The sequence below is a fragment of the Mustela nivalis genome (assembly GCF_964662115.1).
Source record: "Mustela nivalis genome assembly, chromosome: 6".
NCBI classification, from domain to species: Eukaryota; Metazoa; Chordata; class Mammalia; order Carnivora; family Mustelidae; genus Mustela; species Mustela nivalis.
This window is the reverse complement of record NC_139025.1, coordinates 27795452-27814576: the sequence shown is the minus strand read 5'-3', so window position 1 is coordinate 27814576 and position 19125 is coordinate 27795452. Positions and strand designations below refer to the sequence as shown.

The 19125-nt window shown below is 40.6% G+C and overlaps 1 protein-coding gene across 2 annotated transcripts in view; it reads left to right on the top strand.

The window, feature by feature from the left end:
• Nucleotides 1–11081: 11081 nt before the first annotated feature.
• Nucleotides 11082–19125, top strand: part of EML5 (EMAP like 5) — a gene marked incomplete at its 5' end in the record, with an annotated part of 172491 nt that continues 164447 nt past the window's right edge. Inside the window, one exon of one of the 2 annotated variants that reach the window (XM_082733866.1) lies at nucleotides 11082–11386. In XM_082733866.1, coding sequence (XP_082589992.1) covers nucleotides 11190–11386 — 197 coding nt within the window. The remainder of the gene's footprint in view (nucleotides 11387–19125) is intronic. The other variant, XM_082733865.1, reaches the window with a different exon arrangement.

Here is a 19125-nt window from a genome sequence, read left to right as displayed (position 1 = left end):
GCATCAAAATCAGCTTAAGATTTACCTTCTCATGAATACTTTGTACCTAAGTTTATTTTTTTTGCACAACCTATAGTTAATCTACTTTTGTCTCTTATCTTTCCTACATTATTTTTTAAAAATATATAGTAAGTGGGGGTACCTGGGTTGCTCAGCCATTGGGGTCTGCCTTCAGCTCAAGTCATGATCCCAGGTCCTGGAATTGAGCCCCACGTCAGGCTCCCTGCTCCGCGGGAAGCCTGCTTCTCCCTCTCCCATTCCCCTTGCTATGTTCCCTTGATCGTTTGCTCTCTCTATATATATTGAATAAATAAAATTTAAAAATATATATATAGTAGGTGTTAATGATCAAAAGAATTTAAAAAAGCCTCAGATAAGAGCATGTTTACTCTCTAATTATTCTGTAATTTTTAAGATATGGCCTTTAGTTCCATTAAAATGTGCATATATATTTATATTTAATTCACTTTATATATTTTTTCACCTGTTTTTAAAGGTACTTATGTACTTCTCTTGTTTTCTCCTTTCAAACATAAATTTTTCAAAGCACAGACCGTAGGTTCCTTTTCCTTGATTACTCCTCCATACTACCGACTTCAGTGATACACACGTGGGCGCTCAGTTTATGTTTAGGAATGATTATGGTGGTGGTTCTTAACCTTTTTCTTTCTGTGGCATGCTTTCGATTAGTAGAAGCTTTGGTGATCTATTTGAAGGCATTATAAACATGAAGCAGCTTGAAACAAGTCAACAATAATTACAGAGTAATCACTACTACAGTGGATAATAACATCTTTCAGTATTTGTGCAAGCATCTTCTGGCCTCGAAGGTGTTCTATTCAAAGTTCATTGAGCAAAATTGTCCCATTTTTTTCATGAGACTAATGTCAAGATATGTTTCTTACTTCCTACTGGTAGCTAGTTCTGCAACTCTGTGCTGAGGACCGTAGAATGCTTGGCATGTAACAACTCCATCTAATCCTCTGTGCTAAAACACTTAACAAACTCTAGCATAACTTCAGGAGTTTACGGCCATGATCCTAGAATTATCTCAGCTCCCTAAAAATGCCTGCCTGAGAAAGCTTGGTGCTACAAGCAGAATTTACCATTGTTCCAGCCTGGTAAGAGGGCTGTGAATTCCCTCTTAGGGCAGTTACTTCAGAAAGCTTTCAATTATAAATCTGTTTTCTGCCCTTTGAGATGTAAAGCTACCATGGGAAACTACTTCCTGAAGGACAGAAGAGTAATCTCTTTGAAATGCAAACCTTCAGGGAGATAACTTTCACCCTCAGTCCCTGCATTTGCAGAAATAAACAATTTCCTAAAATTCGTTGTGATAAGTGCTAAATGGAGGATAAGGGCCTAACTTTGGTGTCAGCCTTGCTTTCACGTGCACCACTGCCTCTTGTCATATAGAAGTTTATTTCTCCTCCAGATAAGCTTCAGTTAACAAATCTAGGTGTCCTAGTCATGTGGACTAATGGCCCTTAACACCCTGCCTTTTCCTTAGCACACCCAGGCTTTAAAAAAAAATCTCTGCTCTTTTGTTTCAGGGAAGCTGAGTTCAATGACCACTGGACCCTCTTCTCTAGCACAATAGTATTACTGAATAAAGTCTGTCCTCAGAAAAGTTTCTAGCTTTGTCTTTGACAATAATATGTAGCACTCCTTGCTTGAGTCAGTGTTCTCAGTTGCAGCAGAAATATATTTTACCTGTTGATTACAGTTTGGTAGCATTTGCACGCAGGAAGTAAGCACTTGGCTGCTGAAGGTTGAATCTATGTTAGGAGAGAAGGTTCCATGGGTCTCCTGTGTTTTTGCACATCTTGTTTGCAGTGGCACGGACTGCCTTTGTTCCAGACTATCTCCTCAAGGATGTTTGAACAACCTTGGAAGACAAAGATAGTGTCTCCCTCTGGAACAAAAAGTGGGTTTATTTATTATCCAGTAGAATAAAGATAAATAAAGATGATGCCTCGCTTGTGGGCAAGAGTCAAAGAGACTTACTGCCCATTATAAAAGACTTAGGTTCTCTGACCTTGGTTGAAATTCCTTTCCTTAATGAAACTGTCTTTGTAATTACCGTCTGGTCCTCTTTGCGTTACTCTGTGGGAATTGGGGCTCAGGGAGCCCATGGCCCAGAGATCACAGAAGAAGCTGGATGATGTAACCTGGAAGTGTGGGCATTAACTCCAACTCCCCAAGAGATAAACTTTAATAACCAGTGGGAGAAGAAACAGCTGGACAAATAAGTCCTCCCTCCTTCCTTTTTCTTCTACATTTTAAAAATCCTGATTAAAAGAAATTAATATCTTATTATGGAAAATTTCCAGTGTTGCCAAAATTTACTTGGAAACCTAATTTTCATGGTTTTATAATATTTTTCATATGGGCTGAATCTGTTTACTTAAAGTTTTCTCTATGGTTGGATAGTTAGGATTCCTTAATTTTATTGTTCTAAATTATGCCACAGTAAATATTTTGGCACATGTGTCTTGATCTGTATTTTTTATTATTTCACTATGACAGGTAACTAGCTGAGAAATTAGTGAGTCAACGGAAAAGAACATTTCTTTTTTTAATTCAATTAGCCAACATACAGTACAGTACATCATTGGTTTTTGACGTAGTGTTCAGTGGTTCATTAGTTGCGTATAACACCCAGAGCTCATCAGATCATGTACCCTCCTTAATGTCCATCACCCAGTTATTATCCCATCCCCCGACCCCCTCCCTTTTGTACCCCTCAGTTTGTTTCTGGAGTCTCTCATGGTTTGTCTCCCTATCTGATATTTTCCCATTCAGTTTTACCTTCCTTCCCCTATGGTCCTCTGCACTATTTCTTATATTCCACATATGAGTGAAACCCTATGATAATTGTCTTTCTCTGATTGGCTTACTTCACTTAGCATAATACCCTCCAGTTCCATCCATGTTGATGCAAATGGTAGGTATTCATCCTTTCTAATGGCTGAGTAATATTCCATTGTATACATGAACCACATCTTCTCTATCCATTCTCTATCCATTCATCTGTTGAAGGATTTTGGTCCTTCCACAGTTTGGCTATCATGGGCATTGCTGCTGTGACATTGAGGTACATGTGCCCCTTCTTTTCACTACATCTGTATCTTTGGGATAACTACCCCAGTAGTGCCATCGCTGGGTCATAGGGTAGTTCTATTTTTAACTTTCTGAGGGACCTCCATACTGTTTGCCAGCTTGCATTCCCACCATCAGTGTAAGACGGTTCCCCTTTCTCCACATCTTTGCCAACATTTGTTTTTTCCTATCCTGTTAATTTTTGCCATTCTAATTGGTATAAGGTGGTATCTCATTGTGGTTCTGATTTGTATTTCCCTGATGGCTAGTCATGTGGAACATTTTTTCATGTGTCTACTGGCCATTTGTATGTCTTTGGAGAAGTGTTTTTTCATGTCTTCTGCCCATTTCTTGACTAGATTATTTGGGTTTTGGGGTGTTGAGTTTGGAAGTTCTTTATAGGTCTTGGATACTAGCCCTTTATCTGTTATGTCATCTGCAAATATCTTTTCCCATTCTGTAGGTTGCTTTTTAGTTTTATTGACTATATCCTTTGCCGTGCAGAAGTTTTATCTTGATGAAGTCCCAGTGGTTCATTTTTGTTTTTGTTTCCCTTGCCTTTAGAGACCTGTCTTTCAAGAAGTTGCTGCAGCTGAGGTCAAAGAGGTTACTGCCTGCATTCTCCTCTAGGATGTCTGTTTTTATGCCAGTACCATGCACCTTGATGATCACAGCTTTGTAACATAATTTGAAATCAGGCATTGTGATGCCCCCAGCTTTGGTTTTCTTTTTCAACATCCCCCTGGCTATTCAGATAAGAACATTTCAAGGCTTGAGATGCCTAAATTGCTTCTAAAAAAATTTCTTGAAACGGGAGTGGCATAATCAGATGCATGATTTTTTATAGATAACTCAGGCTGCAGAATCTAGCGAATAGATCATTAGAATTTGAACTGAGCTATGGCAATGGAGGTGTGGCTATAGAGATGGGGATGGAGTTTAGGAAAATTTATAAAATAGAATCAGATGGAGTTGTTAATTGGATATGGAAAGTGGGTAACACCAAAAAATCAAAGACAACTGCCTAGCTTCCCAACCTGCCTACATGGAGGAATACTGATGTTGTTAATGTGGAAAAAGGAAATGGCAAGATGTGTAGAAGTGTAGAAGACAACTTGGTTTGAGACTTCTTTTACTTAAATCATATACCAGTTTTTAGAGGCTTTAGGTAAAATCTAATAGGTACTTGAAAATATGGTTAGTGATGGACAGCATCTGTTGCTTTGTTCTGCCTGGCATCTGAGGCTAGCTTTAGAATTTTTTTTCAGAGGAGGATATTCGAGTGGCAATCTGGTTAGAAGAAATTTTGTCCTTTTTTTTTTTAAGATTTTATTTATTTATTTGACAAACAGTAGAGAACACAGGCAGGGAGAGTGGGAGAGGGAGAAGTAGGCTCCCCACTGAGCAAGGAGACTGATGCAGGGCTCAATCTCAGGACCACAGGACCCTGATCCAGGGCTCGATCCCGGGACCCTGGGACCATGATCCAAGTGGAAGGCAGATGCTTAACGACTGAGCCACCCAGGCACCCCAAGAAGTTTTGTCTTAAAGCTGCATTTAGAGATGCCTGTGTGGCTCAGTCAGTTAAGTGTCTACCTTCAGCTCAGGTCATGATCCCAGGGTCCTGGGATCGAATCCCACAGCAGGCTCCTTTCTCAGCAGGGAGCCTGCTTCTCTTTCTGCCTGCTCCTCTCCCTGCTTATGCTCTCTCTCCCTCTCTCTGACAAATAAATAAATTAACTAAGGGGTGCCTACGTGGCTCAGTGGGTTAAAGCCTCTGCCTTCAGCTCAGGTCATGATCCCAGGGTCCTGGGATCGCCCCGCATCAGGCTCTCTGCACAGCAGGGAGTTTGCTTTCCCCTCCTCTCTCTGCCTGCCTCTCTGCCTACTTGTGATCTCTCTCTCTCTGTCAAATAAATAAATAAAATCTTAAAAAAAAAAAGACTTAAAAAAAAGAGAAACTATAAAGTACTCATGAAAGAAATTGAGGAAGACACAAAGAAATGGAAAAATGTTCCATGCTCCTGGATTGGAAGAATAAATATTGTGAAAATGTCTATGCTACCTAAAGCAATCTACACATTTAATGCAATTCCTATCAAAGTACCATCCATCTTTTCCAAAGAAATGGAACAAATAATTCTAAAATTTATATGGAACCAGAAAAGACCTCGAATAGCCAAAGGGATATTGAAAAAGAAAGCCAACATTGGTGGCATCACAATTCCGGACTTCAAGCTCTATTACAAAGCTGTCATCATCAAGACAGCATGGTACTGGCACAAAAACAGACACATAGATCAATGGAACAGAATAGAGAGCCCAGAAATAGACCCTCAACTCTACAGTCAACTAATCTTCGACAAAGCAGGAAAGAATGTCCAATGGAAAAAAGACAGCCTCTTCAATAAATGGTGCTGGGAAAACTGGACAGCCACATGCAGAAAAATGAAACTGGACCATTTCTTTACACTACACACAAAAATAGACTCAAAATGGATGAAGGACCTCAATGTGCGAAAGGAATCCATCAAAATCCTTGAGGAGAACACAGGCAGCAACCTCTTCGACCTCAGCCGCAGCAACATCTTCCTAGGAACAATGCCAAAGGCAAGGGAAGCAAGGGCAAAAATGAACTATTGGGACTTCATCAAGATCAAAAGCTTTTGCACAGCAAAGGAAACAGTTAACAAAATCAAAAGACAACTGACAGAATGGGAGAAGATATTTGCAAACGACATATCAGATAAAGGACTAGTGTTCAGAATCTATAAAGAACTTAGCAAACTCAACACCCAAAGAAAAATAATCCAATCAAGAAATGGGCAGAGGACATGAACAGACATTTCTGCAAAGAAGACATCCAGATGGCCAACAGACACATGAAAAAGTGCTCCATATCACTCGGCATCAGGGAAATACAAATCAAAATCACAATGAGATATCACCTCACACCAGTCAGAATGGCTAAAATCAACAAGTCAGGAAATGAGAGATGCTGGCGAGGATGCGGAGAAAGGGGAACCTTCCTACACTGTTGGTGGGAATGCAAGCTGGTGCAGCCACTCTGGAAAACAGCATGGAGGTTCCTCAAAATGTTGAAAATAGAAATGCCCTATGACCCAGCAATTGCACTATTAGGTATTTACCCTAAAGATACAAACGTAGTGATCCAAAGGGGCACGTGCACCCGAATGTTTATAGCAGCAATGTCCACAATAGCCAAACTATGGAAAGAACCTAGATGTCCATCGACAGATGAATGGATCAAGAAGATGTGGTATATATACACAATGGAATACTATGCAGCCATCAAAAGAAATGAAATCTTGCCATTTGTGACAACATGGATGGAACTAGAGCGTATCATGCTTAGCGAAATAAGTCAAGCAGAGAAAGACAACTATCATATGATCTCCCTGATATGAGGAAGTGGTGATGCAACATGGAGGCTTAAGTGGGTAGGAGAAGAATAAATGAAACAAGATGGGATTGGGAGGGAGACAAACCATAAGTGACTCTTAATCTCACAAAACAAACTGAGGGTTGCTCGGGGGAGGGCGTTTGGGAGAAAGGGGTGGGATTATGGACATTGGGGAGGGTATGTGCTTTGGTGAGTGCTGTGAAGTGTGTAAACCTGGTGATTCACAGACCTGTACCCCTGGGGATAAAAATATATGTTTATAAAAAATAAAAAAATTTAAAAAAAAGAGAAATAAATTAACTAAAAAAATTTTTTTAAAAAGCACTGCATTTATTTAGCAAACACATATTACTTTTCAAAAGCTTAGATTGCATGTGTATTTAGTTGTATAAAAGGAGGTTGAGTAGTACGACAGCATCAAAGTCACTGAGTAACCACTGCTGGCTTCCATCCCTTCTTATTCTGGTCACACCACTTAAGTTTTCCTTGACAGCATCACCCTTCTCTAACTCTCCCTTCCTGGGTTTTAGTCACCAGGCACTATTCTATGGACCCAAGAGTGGGTTCATATCTGAACTCAACCAATCAGAGCCAATGAGACTGAAGTCTAGGAGTTTCCAATGGAACTGCCGAGGAAAACAAAACAAAACAAAAGAAAACACTCTTTCCATAGTCATTTGCTAAGAGACTATGATGTAGAATTGGAGATGGTGGCAGCTAGTTTTCTTGTCTGCCATTGGAGTCAACCCAAAGGAAAAGAGAACTGATGATCTGGTTCTGAAAACCTTACTGGAGTCCTACGATGCCAGTTCTGGGTTTCAATTGTATGTGGCATTAAAATTCCCTTTTTACCTTAAGCCATTTTGAGTGGGTTTCTATCACATACAACCAAAGAAGTCCTGACTAATACAGTATGGGGGATGAGAAAAATGTTCAATTTTTCGAAAGTTTCAACTATTCAAGAAAAAACTAAGAGGGGGCGACCAAGTGCCTCAGTCACTTGAGCAACTGATTCTTGACTTTTGCACAGGTGGTGATCTCAGGATTGTGGGATAGAGCCCAGGATGGGGCTCTGTGCTGAGTGTGGAGCCTGCTTAAGTTCTCTCTCCCTTTCTCTCTGTTCCTCACCCCTCTGCCCCCTCCCTCATACTCTTTCTCTTAAAAAAAAAAAAAAGATAAAACTAAAAGGAATCCTATTGTGACTACACAAGTATTCTCTTCTATATTTAGTGGCTGACAAGTGTATATGGAACATCTTCTGTAGTGCCAGGCACTGTGTTAGGCTCTGTGCATAGAACAGGTTAATTTAAAGGTATAGTTTCAACAATATATTTATGGACAGTTTATTAAAATATCAGCATAATTATAAGTTGACTGAATTAGCTAGCTAGAATTAATGCAAAAATCCGTGGTCAGGAAATAAAGTTATTTACTTGAATCTTAGAAATATTTCAAATGTCTGGAATATAAAACTCTATACTAGAAACTTGAGTTTCATGGTATAGATGGCCAAAGGGTATTGGAGATTTTACTTAGAGCATCTCAACAAATGTCTAACTCCTGATATATAGAATTTGGGGGTTCTTTATCCTGTATCCTTATTTACACTATTTTCAAAGGTTACTGGTGGTAGAATCTCATCTAGTGAAAAAAGCTTGATTAAACTTTCTGATGTAATGTTAGTAATAGCAGATTATATAAAATTGTAGGCCAAGAACTAATCAGGCTTGTTTTTTTCTCTGGTAGCATTCATGAATACTTCATTTTTTAGTCACCTTTGTCTCTTTTGGTCTTTAGTTGTCAGTTGAGGATGCTTTAATTAAGCATGTTTTTGCTTCACACTCCGCCCTTGGGTCATTAAAAATTGTAATGGAAAACATGCTAATGGAAAAATAAATTGTTTAAATCTGTTATTAATATGAGTATTTAAATATATATCATGGGATTCATAAGACATTGTACTGAAAAATCTGAAAGAGAAAAGCGTATTATTTTTCACCATCCCACGTCTCATAAAAATCACATGTAACTAGCAATTAATGTACCACAAATACATGGCAGCAAAATATTTCATCTTTTCTAAGTTCGCTGCTTAAATTTAAATGATCATTAAGTGTTTCTTTTTCTTACCAGGAGTTTTCAGGGAACTCACTAGGGTGAGCTAGCAAACATATTCTTAAGAAAAAGACAAAAAAACAAATATAGATGTCAAAGAGAAATTATATGTGCCTTTGTCCAGAGAACCTTTTTATGGCCTCAGAGCCTTTCTCAGGCCTGGGTTCTCTTTTCTCTTCAGCAAGTGCTCAGTCTGAATTCCTCTTTTTTCCTGAGATTGTTACTATCCCAAGTCAAAGATAAGCTGCAGAGTGGGGCACGTTTCCCCCAGTCTTGCTCACTACCCGCTTCTAATTCTTGGCTGCTCCTGGAAATTAGGACAAGGATCATTTTCATTACAAAAGTTTTAATCACTCTGGGAATAGCAAAAAATAATAAGCTTGAGAACATCTGAAAGCTTAGAAACTACACGAAGTCCTTACACTAAGTTTTTTTGTTTTTGTTTTTTTCTTACACTAAGTTTTTCCTGCATCATAGTTTCTTACTACCCTGTTTAGATGATCACATACTGGAAAGTACAGTGGATTTGATTTTTACTTCCAGACTTACTGGTGGAGTTCACCAAATCTACTTGCACCTTCGGAGTTTACTCTTCATGATATGTACGTAAATTCCTTGCTCTGAGATGGCCCTTCCATTCCTATAGACTAGAAGTCACAATCAAAAGGTGGAAAAACATCCCCTCCACTCAAGTAGGTAATTTACATCTTTGAGGATGTAGAGACCGGGTAATATCCATTCCAAGGTGTAGATACCCTATAGGAAACAACACTTTTGTGCAAGACACATTTCTTAAGAGGATACAAGTTTATTCTAGTTTTTGTCAGATTTCCAAGTTTTGGTATTTTCCAGGGAAACCAAAACCGATTTTTTAGACATGAGTTAGTATTCGTTGTAAAACTTGTGGCTATCATCATGCACTTAAAACCTTTAATAAAAATATGGATTTCAGGTGGCTCAGTTGGCTGAGCATTTCTTAGTCAGGTCTTGAGACCCCACATTGGGCTCCACGCTAGGCATGCAGCCTATATAAAAAATAAAAATTTGGGGGGCGCCTGGGTGGCTCAGTGGGTTAAGCCGCTGCCTTCGGCTCAGGTCATTATCTCAGGGTCCTGGGATCGAGTCCCGCATTGGGCTCTCTGCTCAGCAGGGAGCCTGCTTCCTCCCCTCTCTCTCTCTGCCTGCCTCTCTGCCTACTTGTGATCTCTCTCTGTCAAATAAATAAATAAAATCTTAAAAAAAAATAAAAAAATAAAAATTTGGATTTTATTTATTTTTATAGGTATTGGTAAATCTTTACATAATCCTGTGAGAAGGTGGGGCACTTAGAAAACTGAAAAGGAGCTGAACTGGCATGGTGAGGAATTCACTTCTCCCAGTAATTTTGTTTCGGGGACATTCTCCAGGATCACAATACTCAAGTCATCTTACTTCACCAATGCTACAATGTAAGACATATCAACAGTTTATTGGTATTTGAAATAGTAATTAAAAATAAATTCAGGTGCCATAGCTATTTATTAAGAAATCAGACCTAGGGTGTCGTTTTATGAGCTATATCCTCCTGTCCGTTTTAAGGTCACCTGCACAAATAAGAAAACCTAAACTTAGAAAGTTAGGTTTTACCCCAATGGCTGGTATAGTGAGCAGTATGAAGCACCAAGAAACACACATACACACACATACACGAAGTATCACGGGAAAAATGAGATTGGCATCCTAGTGTTTATTCTCCCAGGCGCAAACGTAGTCCTGGTCGGGAGAGAGGCCTTTCCAGACAGGCGCTTCACCGTTTCCAAGCAGCAGGAAGCTGGGGGTCGCCCACGTTCACCAGCGGTCTAGGGGTCTCAGTGAGGGCTCAGCGCTGTGAGCGGCGAGGGGACTCAGCGCCAAGGCCGGGGTCGGGGATGGAGGGTGCGGGTGGGTAAGGGCTCCGTCGCTGGAGGAGAGCCGGCCAGCAGCGGTCGCCTGCAGCTCCGCAAGCCCTCACCGTCTCCAGCTGAGAAGGGCGGGGCGAAGCGGGCGCGGGCGGCGTGGGCGGCGACGGCGGCTGGGGGCGGGGCCACGCGAGGCCGCGCCGCCGCTTTTTTCGGTCCGGGGATGCGCGGCGCGAGCGCGCGGGGCTGAGGGACTGGGACGAGGCCGCGGCCGGACGCGAACGCCGCAGGTGACCCGGGCGGGGAGCCGGTTGCGCCGGCGGTGGCTTACGAGTGGAGGCGGGGGGCGGGACCTCGCTCGGCTCGGCTCAAAGCCTGGGCGCTGCGGGCCGGAGACGAGCCGAGGCGGACGCAGGGCGTGCGGCATCTCACTTGACGGCCGGCGGCGTCCGCGGCCCTCAGCATGTTCCGCGAGGCTCGGGTTCTCCTCCCGCCCGTGGGCTGAGGCGGCGGCGGCGGCCAGAAGAGGCGACATGCACCTGCCCGGCGCGGCTTAGAGGACGCGGCAGGCGGGAAGTCCCGGCCGCCAGCGGGAGGGCTGTCTTCGCGGGGCCGCGGCCGCCTGTCGCCGCCGCGGGCCCGAGCTGGAGCGGCGGGGTGGGCGCCCCGACATGGCGGCTCGGAGCGCCCCGAACTGCCACCTGCGGCTCGAGTGGGTGTACGGCTACCGGGGCCACCAGTGCCGCAACAACCTCTACTACACGGCGGCCAAGGAGATCGTGTACTTCGTGGCGGGCGTCGGCGTGGTGTACAGCCCGCGGGAGCATCGACAGAAGTTCTACCGGGGCCACAGCGACGACATCATCAGGTACGGGGGGGGGGGCGGCGGGGGCGGCCGTCAGCCCCGCGAACCGCTCGCGGAGTTGGCCCTTGCGCGTCCTTCTGGGTGCCTGCCCTGACCCGCTCCTGCAGGGAGCATCGCCCCAGACAGAAACCCGCCAGTGTCTTGTCCCGGATCCACCCTGGTGACACCCGACAAACGCCTTTCCCCGTGTTCTAGAGTCTCGGTGTTCTGGAGTCTCTCCGTCGGGTCGGTGCGGTGACACCTGGGCGTTCGGTTTTATGGCTTTGTGCCCCCTTCCTCCTCCAGATTTGTGAAAACTGCAAAAAAGGTTATTTTGGTAGCAGTTTATTCCTTTAAATCCCGCCAGAGATTTTTTATTAAACGAGTTCTTAAAGCACCAAGGTGGAGATCCTTTGCCTAATAGGAAACTGACAAAAATACTGCAAGCTCTAAAATCCTAGGTCTTGGGAAGCGCGCGCAGGTGGCAGCCTGGAGGGCACTCACCTCGTGGCCATAATAATGAGTTCAGATTTCACTGCCTACTGTTATCAGCAGACAGAAAAGAAACCCCTGCAGCCTTCAGGTGATTCATTGGAAATTAAGAATTTGCACGCCTGAGGGCACTTTGGTGTGGAGGGTTTAATCTGAAGGAGCAGCTAAAAGTGATGACCGCTGATTTCTAATTCTCTAGTTTTTGTTTTTTTCCCTAAAGTACTCCTAATAAGTTCAGTTTTGTGCTTTTTATTTAACCCCCCCCATTTTAATTATTCTTTGGGCATTACCTTAAAATGGGTGTGAGTGCTTGTTTACATTTTAGTGAGCGGTATATTTGAAATTTAATTTCCAATCAGTGTCTCAGCGGAACTTTTTTGACAAATAAAGTGAAAAGCTGCAGAAATGATTCTAGGCCATTGATTATGTTTCAAGCACAACATTTTTGTCCTTGACAGAAGGAGAATATATTTAAAAACATTTTGAGAACATGTTTGTGTGCTGCTTCTGGGTTTTTAACAGAGATACCATGATTTGACTTGGTTGCTCAGTCTTCATTTATGTTCCACAGGATTTAAATTGGGCATTTCAAGTCCAATATCTTCGTTTGATATCTTGTAGGCAAGATGCTCTGGTATTTACATTTTGTAAATAACATAGTAGTTCTAGTTTGTGGGGTCTCTATAGAACTCTGGTCTTTTAAAAGGGAGAAGGAAACCTAAAGGTAGAGCAAAATGAGTAAAGATAAGGAGAGCAAAACCTGAGATTATGGTGTTTTTGTTGGTTGGTTTTTATTCATTCACTCCAAGAGTTGAATTTACCCCAATTCTTTGTCTTTTTCCCTAGTCATTTACAGTTTCTCTCTCCTTTTCCTTGTGTTAGGTCTCCCTCACTAAAACAGGGGAGAGTAGTTTTACTTAGTTGAAGCTGCTGTGACTGAAGCCCTCTTCCAGATACTAGCTGTTAGGTTGAATTCAGTAGGCGGGGGTATGTGTGAACAATTTCGAAGTGTTCTCCTCGTGCACTTCTATTGTTTTTTATTCTTTGGTAGTGGAGAGCAGTTTAGTCCTGATGTTTTCTGTATAAAATATGATGTATTTGATGGGATAAATTATGTTTTGTTTATTCTTCCAGCAGCAATTAAAGCTATATGTTATTGTGTTTTAGTAAACAGGAAGGAAGGTAATGCTTTTGTCTTTTTTTGGTATATAGAGTTGCGCAGCCCAAACATATATCTCAAAATGACAAACTACTCTAATTTTTGCCGTAATTGGATACATGGTTATGATTTTATGCAAAAGTTCATCCTTAAAGTAATCTATAACAAAAAGATTTCTCAAAACATTGCATTGGGGTAGTGAAATCTGTATCGTGTAGCATCTTGAAATTAGTGGCATGTATTAGATACAGTGCTGAGATTGTAACTTAAAAATCAGTGAAAGAGCTCTGGAAATTTTATTTCAGACAATAATACAGATCATTCTTGTTTGTGAAATTGATCAAATTTTTAAACATTTCAATTTTTGTCAATTTAGTGTTTGAGATGTAAGTATAGAAACTACTCCAGTAACTTTTCAATTACGTCACAACAAAAAATGTAATACTTATAAATGTGATACATGCTGGAAAATAATGTTACTGTAATGTTAACTTTAGTAATAAAAAGTCAATCCTATTTTTATCATGTTTTGTTTCCATATTTTGTTGAAACTTACATAGAATTTATTGGTCAAATATGACAGTCTGGGGCTAAGATTATTCCAGAATGAGAAGATTGTTGGCCTAAGGTTTTGAAAATGTAGGTGCTATATTGAATGTAAAGACTGTCATTTTGCTTACCAGTTCTTCTATCATCTTACTGCATCTCGTATGGCCAATAGTGGTGCCACCTGACTTGTCTTACCATTTTGTGTTGCTTGTGGTTGTCTTATTTTTGCTATCTATCTATACATACTTCTCTAGTAATTTATCCTTTAGTTTTATTTATTTCAGTACTACAGAATCATGTAAGAATTCATTCTACAGTCAGAAATAATAGAGGAATTTTAGGGTCAATTTTTCTTTCTTTCTTTTTTTTTTTTTTTTGTGTGTGTCTCAAGTTACTGATAAAATTCTCCAGCTTTTAAGTGTTTATTACAGGTTTAAATTTTTTTTTTTTTAAGATTTTATTTATTTATTTTACAGAGAGAAATCACAAGTAGATGGAGAGGCAGGCAGAGAGAGAGGGAAGCAGGCTCTCTGCTGAGCAAAGAGCCCGATGCGGGACTCGATCCCAGGACTCTGAGATCATGACCTGAGCCGAAGGCAGCGGCCCAACCCACTGAGCCACCCAGGCGCCCCAATTACAGGTTTAAATTATAAAATAAATTATGAAAGTCTAGACTACTGGTTTTAGTACAAGATGCACATCTATAGCTTGGTCGGTATTTTGAAACTTTTCTCAGTTGTCTTCCCAAAGGGTGCATTAACTTAAAAAAAAATTTTTTTTTTTTTAAAGTAGGTTCCATGCCCAATGTGGAAGCCAGTGGTGGGTTTGAACTCAAAACCCTGAGATCAGGACCTGAGCTGAGATCAAGAGTCAGACACTTGACCAGCTAAGCCACCCAGGCACCCCTAAAATTTACTTTTCTAGTATGTCCCAACACTTTTTTGTCAAGTTCATTCTTGAAGTGGTGTATATTATTGGCCATTTTCAAATCATTTATCACTAGTGAGGACCACTGATGGTGGTCAAGCTATAGTTAGCTTGGTACATTTTGGTACCTGACTCTGGTTTTCTTATGCAAGTGAACCTCCGTATTGTGCCTGTGCCCATTGTTTCTGTATTTTCTAGGTATAGAGTTGTTGTTGTTTTAAGATTTTATTTATTTGAGAGAGAGCACACATGTGTGGGGGGGCAGAGAGTCATAGGGACAAACAGACTCCCTGCTGAACACAGAACCCGAGGGGCGCTCCATCCCAGGACCCTGAAATCAAGAGTCACATGCTTATCCTAAACAACTGAGCCATCCAGGTGCCCACCCCTCCTTTTTTTTCTAAACATGATAAAAGTATCTCACAAGTTAGTGATGAGCCTAAATTATATAATGCCTCTGAGACACTTTGGGAAGCATACCATATTAGATGGTTGCAGGTTAGAATGATGATAATCATTGCTTCTGGTTGGGACTTTTTTTCTTAGACAAAATGGAATTATAGTAGCTTTTTTCTTCAATTGTGGTAGGTAGTGTTCTTAAGAAAGAAAACTGATCAACTGACCAGAGAGAACCTGGTGAGTGAGGAGAAGCCTGGCCTTGTGGCTTTTCCTCCCCAGCCATGGCTGAGCTGGGGACTCTGATGGATTCAGTGGGGCGGGTGGGGGGGTGGGGGGAGGAAAGAAAAAAAAAACAAAACTGATCAAACTTCATTGCAATCTAGTAAAAGTGGTTTTTAACAGCTCTATTTATGGTATAGGAATTGAATTATATGAGTCAAATTATAGTTGGAAAAGCAATTCAGAATGTTGATCTTCTGGTTGGTCAATATTTTTTTGTGTTTGTATGGGTTCAAGGTGCAACTTTTTAAGGTCTGGAAGGAATTACTGCATATCTACTTGTTGTCTACTTGTGTTTTCAGTTATATGGCCAGTATTTCCCATAACTGGCCGATCATCAGAATCATTTAAAGAGCTTCTTGCCAATTTTTTAGACTTTTCCTCAGGTGCACTAAGTCGGAATCCTCTAGGATTGAAGTCCAGAAATATATATTTTTTTAATTGCTCTAGATGATTCTGTTTGGGAAGCTCACTGTCAATCTGTATCCCAAAACATGCATGTGTAGAATTCTTTACATAAGCAGTTTGAGGAATGGATGTAAACCTCCCTTGAAACCTAATATCCTAATTTTCTTAAGCACTGTGTAATATCTAGAAGCAGTACTTCCAAAAATATTAGCATATATACAGATTTAGTAAAATGTCCCTATGTTTAAGTTACTAGAATTTGGTAAGCTTAACTTTCACAGACTATATAATGATTGGATTCTGTAAGATTTCATCTTATGTGTTTGGATATCAAAATATTTATTATTTGTTTTATAAATACTGCATAGTTTAAGGGATAAAATTAGAAGATGTTTTCAGGGAGAGGTAGGAATTATCTGGAATAACAGTTCAAGTTGTCATAAGTGTAAATTAAATGTATCTTTTTTTAAAAAAAGATTTTATTTTATTTATTTGACAGAGAGTGAGAGATCACAAGTAGGCAGAGAAGCAGGCAGAGAACGAGGGGGAGGCAGGCTCCCCATGGAGCAGAAAGCCCAATGCGGGCTCAATCTCAGGATCCTGAGATCACGACCCGAGGTGAAGGCAGAGACTTAACCCATTGAGCCGCCCAGGCACCCCTAAATGTATCTTTATTAAGGGAAATGTCAGGTTTTTAGATTTCCATTATAATAACTACTATTGTTTTATAATGTCTCCTTGAATATGAAGGGAACTAATGAAATATATTTTAGATTTAAATGAAGGAAAACGTAGAATAATAAGTTCTTAGAACCATTAAGAACTTACTGTTCAAGGCCTTTTCACACCTGAAGGAAATACAGGTTTCCTCGTTGAGAGGAACAGACGTTGAGAGTAGCATGTCCTCGTGAAACTTTAAAAAAAAAATTTTTTTTTTTTAATTTATTTAACAGAGAGAGAGATCACAAGTAGGCGGAGAGGCAAGCAGAGAGAAGGGGGGGAAGCAGGATCCCTGCTCAGCAGAGAGCCCGATGTGGGGCTTGATCCCAGGACCCTGGGACCATGACCTGAGCCGAAGGCAGAGGCTTAACCCACTGAGCCACCCAGGTGCCCCAAAACTTTTTAAAGCCAAAATGGTGTAAAGCAAAGAAGCAATTACCATTAATCATATAGAAATTTTTTTGTACATTCTTTCACCCAAAAAATAACTTCTCTTAGCTTTTCTGATACCTTAGGATACATATTGCTAATGGATGCACAAATTAAATTGAAATCTAAAGCGCACATGGTCACAGACATATTTTAAAACTATGACGGCTTGATGCTGAGAGGCTGAATGTAGTTCCAAGCAAGGAGCTTTGGGGGGCCGCTCTCCCTGCTTGGGGTATATGCTCTGTGACAGCTTGCAGTAAAACAAATGCTATTTCTGCTTTTTACCTTTTTTTGGTGAAAGCTAAATTCCTTTTCAGTTTCCTGTCATTTAGTGAAAACAGGTTCTAAAGTAGGTCTTTAGTAAAGCAGGGTGGCGTGATGAATTTTCAAAAAAAAAAAATGGGAGATACCTATATTTATTGAGCATTACCTTCGTGTAAGGGTCCTGCCTATAAATATTATGAGTATAAAGATACAATCAGTCAAGTGAAGAATTACTTAGGATACTATGTGTACTAGGGATAGCGCTGGTATACCTGTAATCTGGTATGTACATGGGGACATAACAGTTCACAACGATGTTTCTTAGTGAATATAGTACTTTAACTGGGTTTTTAAGGAAAACTGGGGACATGTAATCAAAAGAATGAATGAAGGTATAGCATCCTGGGAAGGTATAGCATTGTATGCAGTGGTCTCATGTTAAGAGAGAATATTTGGGGGCGCCTGGGTGGCTCAGTGGGTTAGGGCCTCTGCCTTCAGCTCAGGTCACGATCCCAGCATCCTGGGATCAAGCCCCACATCAGGCTCTCTGCTCAGTGGGGAGCCTGCTTCCCTTCCTCTTTCTCTGCTGGCCTCTCTGCCTACTTGTGATCTCTGTCTGTCAAATGAATAAATAAAATTTTTAAAAAAGAGAATATTTGGAAGAATTATTTGTACTCACTATCTTCAGTTTTGTTTTGTTTTGTTTTTTAGGATTTATCCATTTTATAGAGAGTGTGAGCGGGAAGGATGGAGGGAGAGGGAGAGAGAATCTCAAGCAGACTCCATGCTGAATGCAGAGCCCAATGTGGGATTCAGTCTCACGATGCCAAGATCACAACCTGAGCTGAAACCATGAGGCAGTGATCAACTGACTGGGCCGCCCAGATGCCCCTTCAGTTCTTTTTCTCCCATTCAGTCCTTTCTGTTTCTGTCCCTTCAGTCTTTCTGTTTTACCATAGCAGCTCTTGTCAAGGTCACCAGTGATCTCCATATTGCCACATACATTGATCAACTCTCTGTTCTCATCTTTTTTTATTTACTTGCCACAGTCGGTTACTCTGACTTTCTTCAGACATTTCTTTGGTGGCATTTGGGAGACATTAGCATAGAAATGGGTATTTCATAGTCTTTCAGTAAGTATTTATTGAGTACCTATTATTTACCAGGGACTAATCTTAGCATTAGAGATACAGCAGTGAACCAAACAGATGAAATTCTTTACCCTCTTGGAATTTATATCTACTGGGGGAAGATATAGAATAAACAAGAAATATATTATCTGGTATATATATATATTATATACAATATGTGTATATAGTATATACTTCATATGTACTATATACATATATTATATACATATGTATAGGATATAGTATATATATTAGATGGTATTTATATATAATTATAATGTGTTTGAATAGTGCAGGACTTAGGGGCACTGACTCCCCCATGCAGTTGAAAACCTGCATATAACTTGACTTTCTCAAAAATTAACTAATAGCCTGCTATTGAACAGAAGCCTTAGCAATACCATAAACAGTTGATTAATATATATTTTGTATGTTGTATGTACTTTATACTATATAATTACAATAAAGTAAGGTAAGAGAAAAGGTTTTTAAAATCCTAAGGAAGGGGGCCTGGGTGGCTCAGTCAATTAAGTGTCTGCCTTTGGCTCAGGTCATGATCTCAGGGTCCTGGGATCGGGCCCCCACTTCTATCTCTCTCTCAGATAAATAGATAAAATCTTTAAAAAGTATATTTTTAAAAATCCTAAGGAAAAGAAAATACACTTAAAATCTTATAATATACTGACTGAAAAAAAAATCTCCATATAAGTGGATCAAGGGCCAACTGTACATATTGTGTATAAGGGCAAAAAAAAAAAAAAAAAAAAAAAAAAGGAGTGAGGTAGAGACTAGAAACTATTGGAAAGAGTTTAGATAGGATAGTCAAGAAGGCCTAACTGTAAAGTATAGCACTTGAGTAGATACTTGGAGATAAGGGAATGTGTTGCTGTGTGGGTATTTTAAAGGAAGGACATTTCAAACAAAGGACTATCATGTGCAAAAGCCCTGAAGTGGAATGCTCAGGAGTGAGGCAAAGTCAGAAAGTGAGTGTGGTTGGAGTGCAG